A 6,999-nucleotide genomic window follows, 5' to 3' on the forward strand; every position below is an offset into this window, starting at 1 on the left:
TCCTGTCATTTCCTGTTTTATTTTGAAAAGTAACTCTCCTCTTGTTTCAGGTCACTTGCCCTTCCTCATGTGTCACCAGTCTGATTGTCTTCCCTGATTCCTGATTGTGTCCACCTGTCCCCTATTTCCCTCCATGTGTTTAAGTAGTCTGTGTTCCCCTTGTCTCGTGCCAGAGTGTTATCGTCATCAACCTGTTCTCGTGCTTTGCTTCATGTCTTCAACCAAAGAAGTTTCAAGTAAGCCTGTGAATCCTCTCGAAGAGAGAGTTTTTGTTTGTTTAGTCTTTTCTTAGTTAAATCCTTAGTCCTGAGGTTTTCCTCCATTCGGAGTGTTTTGTGTTATTTTTTGATTTGTTACTTTGATTGGAGTTTCCTCCTTCTGGAGAGTTTTTTGTTTTCACTGGTCAGATTAGCGTCTAGGTTTATTTTGTGGCCATTTGTTTGTCCCTCTGTGAGGGATCTCTGAGGAATCCAAATAAAGCCTTTTTGTCATCTCTGCATCCTGAGTCCTGAGTCCTGCTTTGAGTCTCGGCCCGACACATCCTACCCGAATATACTCTGAATAATTTCCTGATGTTTTTCTTCCTTCTAGAAAACCTTGGTCGTGGTTTTATGAGATTGTTACTTTGATACATACAAGCACCGGGAATTGTTTGCAGATAGAGGGCATCTCCATGGCAACATGCAACATCCATGGCTATTTTTTGCAACCTGGTACCATGCGTTTCCTGAAAAATTAAGGCACATACACCTGGTAATTCACATGATGTAAGAGAAAACAACATTCCTCAGACAACAAATATTGCTTTATTGGTTTAGCTTAATATGTTCTATGAATTTGCACAACATTGTAGACAGATAACCACAATTCCCAGACGCTGTGACAGTAAAATGTCTTAACAAATATCAGATGTCAAAATTCTGACATCCCTGCCAGCCTCAGCTGTGCTTCTTTAAACTCTGCAAGATGATCATGGTATGATAACATTACAGCATTGTCAAAGCGGGTATATTATAATGCTGATGGCATTTACTCATTGAGCTGCAAGCATAGCTGGATTCTATGCAGAAGGAGTCATGTGATGGATTTGAGGAGTTGTTTGTTTTTTTTTTCAGACTACCTCCTTTTTCCCTCTACCTCTTCTTCTTCCTCCTCTGAATATACCTGATCTGTTTCTACCTCCTCTATGGTAGAACATTCCTCTTCCTCTTCTTCTACCTCCTCTATGGTAGAACATTCCTCTTCTTCTACCTCCTCTATGGTAGAACATTCCTCTTCCTCTTCTTCTACCTCCTCTACGGTTTAACATTCCTCTTCTTCTACCTCTGCTATGGTAAGACATTCCTCTACCTCTTCTTCTACCTCCTCTACGGTTGAACATTCCTCTACCTCTTCTTCCTCTCCTTCTTCCTCTCCTGACTTTACCTCGTCTGTTCCTACCTCCTCTACGGTTTAACATTTACCTTTTTACCTCCTTCTTCATACCTCCTCTACGTGTTTACATTACTTTCACTCCTCTACCTCCTCTACCTCTTCTTCCTCTCCTTCTTCCTCCTCTGACTTTACCTCGTCTGTTCCTACCTCTTCTACGGTTTAACATTCCTCTTCTTCTACCTCTGCTATGGTAAGACATTCCTCTACCTCTTCTTCTACCTCCTCTACGGTTGAACATTCCTCTACCTCTTCTTCCTCTCCTTCCTCCTCCCCTGACTTTACCTCGTCTGTTCCTACCTCCTCTACGGTTTAACATTCCTCTACCTCTTCTTCTACCTCCTCTACGGTTTAACATTCCTCTACCTCTTCTTCCTCTCCTTCTTCCTCCTCTGACTTTACCTCGTCTGTTCCTACCTCTTCTACGGTTTAACATTCCTCTACCTCTTCTTCCTCTCCTTCTTCCTCCCCTAACTTTACCTCGTCTGTTCCTACCTCCTCTACGGTTTAACATTCCTCTACCTCTTCTTCCTCTCCTTCTTCCTCCCCTAACTTTACCTCGTCTGTTCCTACCTCCTCTACGGTTTAACATTCCTCTACCTCTTCTTCCTCTCCTTCTTCCTCCCCTAACTTTACTTCGTCTGTTCCTACCTCCTCTACGGTTTAACATTCCTCTACCTCTTCTTCCTCTCCTTCTTCCTCCCCTGACTTTACATTGTCTGTTCCTACCTCCTCTACAGTTTAACATTCCTCTACCTCTTCTTCCTCTCCTTCTTCCTCCCCTGACTTTACATCGTCTGTTCCTACCTCCTCTACAGTTCAACATTCCTCTTCCTCTTCTTCTACCTCCTTTACGGTTTAACATTCTTCTTCCTCCTCTGCCTTTTACTGCTCTGTTTTTACCTAACCCTAACCCTTGTCCATTTTCACCTAACCCCAATCCTCCGTTTTCTTCTCCTCCATTTTCATCTCCTCTGTTTTCACCTAATCCTCCCCCGTTTTCTTTTCCTCCATTTTCTTTTTCTCCGTTTTCACCTAATCTTCCCCCGTTTTCTTTTCCTCCATTTTCTTTTTCTCCGTTTTCACCTAACCCTCCTCCGTTTTCTTTTCCTCTATTTTCATCTCCTCTGTTGTCACCTAACCCTCCTCCATTTTCTTCTCCTCTGTTTTCATCTCCTCTGTTTTCACCTAATCCTCCCCCGTTTTCTTTTCCTCCATTTTCTTTTTCTCCGTTTTCACCTAATCCTCCCCCTTTTTCTTTTCCTCCGTTTTCTTGTTCTCCATTTTCACCTAACCCTCCTCCGTTTTCTTCTCTATTTTCATCTCCTCTGTTTTCACCTAATCCTCCCCCGTTTTCTTTTCCTCCATTTTCTTTTTCTCCGTTTTCACCTAATCCTCCCCCGTTTTCTTTTTCTCCGTTTTCTTTTCCTCCGTTTTCTTCTCCATTTTCATCTCCTCTGTTTTCACCTAATCCTCCCCCGTTTTCTTTTCCCCCGTTTTCTTTTTCTCTGTTTTCTTTTCCTCTGTTTTCTTCTCCATTTTCATCTCCTCTGTTTTCACCTAACCCTCCTCCGTTTTCTTTTCCTCTGTTTTCATCTCCTCCATTTTCATCAGTATCTGAAACACAATACTGTGCAACCTGGTTATTATGAGAGCAACTTCTGCACTGCATGTGATCTTTTAATTTCACACAATGGAAAATATTCTGAAGGCCGAGAGTATTCCCAAGTTTCTCAAGGGCTTCTCTGAGCTGGTCCTCATTAACAGAAAGTTTTGGATTCTTTGAGTTGGGTGTGTAACTAAATACAAAAGCATAATGTTTCCACCGCTTAATGAGTTTTAAATACTTGATAATGTTTTTGGGATCATTTTCATTGGTACATTTGTGGTAGCATGGGGATCCAAGAACAAAGAAAAGCAAAAGATCATGTTCAGTGTCATATTTTCTGTTGAGTAAGGCGTCACAATTCGTCAGAACACGGTACTTTGCATGAACATACTCTCTTTTTATTTTCTTAACTCTAGCTGCTTTTATTGTGCCTTCATTAAAAACTTTGCCTTCTTTTAATGCCTTCTTTATTGTGGCATCATCCACACCACTGAAGCATTGGTTTATGTCATAAATCTGGTCCATGTTCTCCTTCTTTGGGATGCTTACTGCCACACTGAACATCTTGTTCTCTTTGTACCTGCAAAGACAGCAGATAAAAACTATTACTAGTATTACCTTATACTTAGTGGACCACAATTCATAATTCAAGAGAAAATATTCTGTTTACTTTGAAAAGAGTTTGCACTGGCATCCTTTTATTGAGTATGTGCTCTTAATTTCTCTAACGATATTTCCAAGCAAAACATCACTATTTTTATTCTGAAGTCTATTTATGTTGAATAGTTTTCACAAGTTTCATAAGTATTGTGTTCGTTTGTTGTACCATTGAGCAAAACGACCAGATTCAAATTCCTTGTATGTGTTCACATACCTGACTAATGAAGCTGATTCTGACTTAGGCCACAGATTGGTGGAGGTAGCTATTCAGACTTCTGGTCAAAATTGTGTCCGTGCTTGTAGTGGCAGCAAAGGGTTACAACTAAATATTGACTAAAACTCAGTCTAAAGACTATGTTCTTGTGCATGCTTTGTAAGAACAGTTTCATATTATCACTAAGCTCAGCTATCCACTAGCCCATACTCCGTTAGCTTCTAATACAATAAATGTTACTTAAATATGTTTCGTCCAATGGCTGAAATGTGTCAGTGTCCAAACATGTATGTAACTGGAGCCATACCTCCTTTCATCTGTAGACTGCCAATTTTGAAAGTGTTCTCTCTCCTTGTCGACATTCACTTCTAATTTCAGTGTGAGTTTTCTAACCACCTGAAAACCCTTAAGGTTAGAGGTCTGTCTTTTCATTACACTTCTCACACTCTTTATTCTTGTGAGTTCAATGGAGGAAGAACGTTTAGCTGACCATAGCGGTTTCATTATAAAAGCAATTCGGAGGAAAGATAAAGGCCTTTTAGTATGAATTGCCATTAAATAAGTGGACATTAGTGAACAGATCATACAAAGCAAGTCTAATACAAACAGTGGATGTCAGCTTATGTTTATATATCAAAGATTTTTATTTTAACCTCTTTGTATATTGTTAATTGCAGGAGAAGAAACTGACATACCTTTTCCAGATCTCATCCACAAGGTTTGCAAGTTGGCTCTGGTCCACAGCAGAAAAAGCCTTTCCAGTGAACAGGATCAAGGCTATCGTCACAGACATCCAGCAGAATCTTGTCATCTGAACACAAGTGACGTATGTATGTTTATAGGTGCCTTCACATCAAATCTGATCTAGATCATATTATGATCATATTATCGTGTAATATTGTGCCTTGTAACATTCTGATTTACCCAGTGTGAACTAGGGGCTGCACAAATTCAAATCTGTTCTGTGATAAAAGTCAAGTTGACTCCGCTCTCTAATCCGTCTCTAATAAAAACCCGGCAGATAATAATGAATCTATATTGTTGACCTGAGAACAGACAGCTCATGTGCTCCATACTATGAACAGCAGATATGTGTAGCCTGTATAAAACCATGTTGGAATAACATATAACATAACACAACATAACATAACATAACATAACATGACATAACATAACATAACATAACATAACATAACACCATCAGTAGCATTTACACTGTAAAAAGGGGGACTGGAGATAAGTAATATTTATCAAATAATTATTCTACATAATCAAAGTGACCTGGTGCAGTTTGAAATCAAAAAGACCTGAATTCCACAAATTTGCATGCATTATTAATTAAAAAAATAAAAAATAAAAAAATGCTTCATTTTACTCATTTGGTATTTAGTTTTAATCACTTAACACTTCGGGCAAGTGCATTTTTATGCAGTTATCTTCACTTGGAGGAGCTGCTGTCACCATTTTGCGACAGGCAAGATCGATTTAAAATATTACTATTGAACAAAATACTTCTGAACAAGTTGCTGTAGTAGTTGACTATTGTTTTGCTTTGCAACAATATTTCAAATATATCAACTTTACTTTACTTTAACTTTACTGTGCTGTAAATCTGAATGAAACTATGTGGTGATTGTGCTGCTTCCCCTAAAGGAAAGCTTTCACATCACTCTGTCTTTACATATTACCTACCTACATATACCTTTTGTCTTTAGCGCTTAGCTTTTCATAATTTATTGTTCATCACTCTAACAAGACAGATTTTATTGGGACTTTAAATTTCTGCATTGTTTCTTTTAACGGGTCTTATTTTCATCTACAGTTTGTTGTGTTTGTTAGTGGTATTTTAACTTCACCAAGGTTTTCTGTCCATGGCAGTTAACACGGTCAAACTAGCCTCTGACATATTTTGCTATGCCAGTCATTATTGTAAAAGCACGTGTAGCAACTCATAATGTAATAATGGCCCAGTATATAATAACTTAAATGTAATAAAATCATGAGAGCATCTGTCTGTCAGGCTGAGATACCCAAGCAAAAATATAAGTCCAAATACACTTAACTAAGCAATATGCATAAATAATACATGACAAAATAAATTATAGCTGTCATCAAAAATCAAGTCCATGGAGCACCATTTATCAATGACTGTGTCAGTGTTGTCAGATCAAGGGTTAGGGTTAGGGGATAGGGTTAGAAGCATTTTGTTTTTACTTCTCCGGGTACTCTAGTTTCCTCCATCCTTCCAAAGACATGCTTGCTAGTTTGAGTTGGGATTCTAAATTATTTGTCTCTGTGTAGCTCTTGGAACATGGAACCTCACTTCTCGGTGGGAAGGAGCTGGAGCTTGTGGTATCACTTTTTGTCCAGAGAATTAATAGTTGTATCATCTGACCTGCAACTGTATGTCCCGGACATTCAAGTGAAGAGAGGATCATATGTCAGACCTGGTAGGTGGCGGTGAGGGTCTTCTGGGAACGCCTGGTGGAAGAACTTCAACTCCCACCTCTGACAGAGCTTCAACCTCGTCCCAGGGGCAGTGGTTGGCATTGAGTCTGAATGGGCCATGTTCCACTCCGCCATAGTTGAGGCAGATGTTGCAAGTTGCGGCTGCAAGGTTGCTGGTGTTGATCAAGGCAATAAACCCCAAACTCGATGGTGGACATCAGAGGTGAGGCGAGCTGTCAGGCTGAAGAAGGAGGCCCACAGGGCATGGGTGGTCTGTGGGTCTCTGGAAGCACCTGACGGGTACTGGATGGCTAAACGACCCGCAGCCAGGGCAGCCACCAAGGCTTAAACCCATATGTGGGAGAAGTTTGGTAAGGCTATGGAATAAGACTGTCGTCGTTCTGAAAAGATTCTGGCAAACCGTCCGGAGCCTCAGGGGTGGTAGGCAGCAACTCAGGAGGGGTTCCCCCAACCTGTCCACATGTGTTTTGTGAATTTATAGAAGGCTTACAACCGTGTCCCCAGAGGCATCCTGTGGGAGTGCTCCAGGAATATGGACCGGATGGCCCCTTGCTAAGTGCCGTACAGTCCCTGTACGGAAGGAGCAGGAGTTTGGTCTGTGTAGCCAGCTGTAAGT

General features: G+C 40.5%; 1 protein-coding gene across 1 annotated transcript; it reads right to left on the bottom strand.

Annotated features, from left to right (window-relative positions):
* Nucleotides 1-912: 912 nt before the first annotated feature.
* On the bottom strand, nt 913-4,749 carry LOC125010588. The gene is made up of 3 exons (XM_047589333.1): nt 4,610-4,749; nt 2,569-3,620; nt 913-959 (listed from the first exon to the last, which is right to left on the bottom strand). Exons 1-3 carry the CDS (start codon nt 4,723-4,725, stop codon nt 913-915), a joined length of 1,215 nt encoding a protein of 404 aa, XP_047445289.1. The 5' UTR covers nt 4,726-4,749.
* Nucleotides 4,750-6,999: the final 2,250 nt, after the last annotated feature.

The sequence above is a fragment of the Mugil cephalus genome, chromosome 7 (assembly GCF_022458985.1).
Source record: "Mugil cephalus isolate CIBA_MC_2020 chromosome 7, CIBA_Mcephalus_1.1, whole genome shotgun sequence".
NCBI lineage: Eukaryota > Metazoa > Chordata > Actinopteri > Mugiliformes > Mugilidae > Mugil > Mugil cephalus.

Excerpts from the sequence above, each read along its gene's own strand:
- LOC125010588 (XM_047589333.1), bottom strand. The coding sequence starts at position 4,725 with ATGACAAGATTCTGCTGGATGTCTGTGACGATAGCCTTGATCCTGTTC. Across the intron at positions 3,621-4,609 it reads GTGGATGAGATCTGGAAAAG|GTACAAAGAGAACAAGATGT; the intron begins GTATGTCAGTTT and ends CTGTCTTTGCAG. Across the intron at positions 960-2,568 it reads AGAAAATGGAGGAGGGTTAG|AGTTTAAAGAAGCACAGCTG; the intron begins GTGACAACAGAG and ends ATCATCTTGCAG.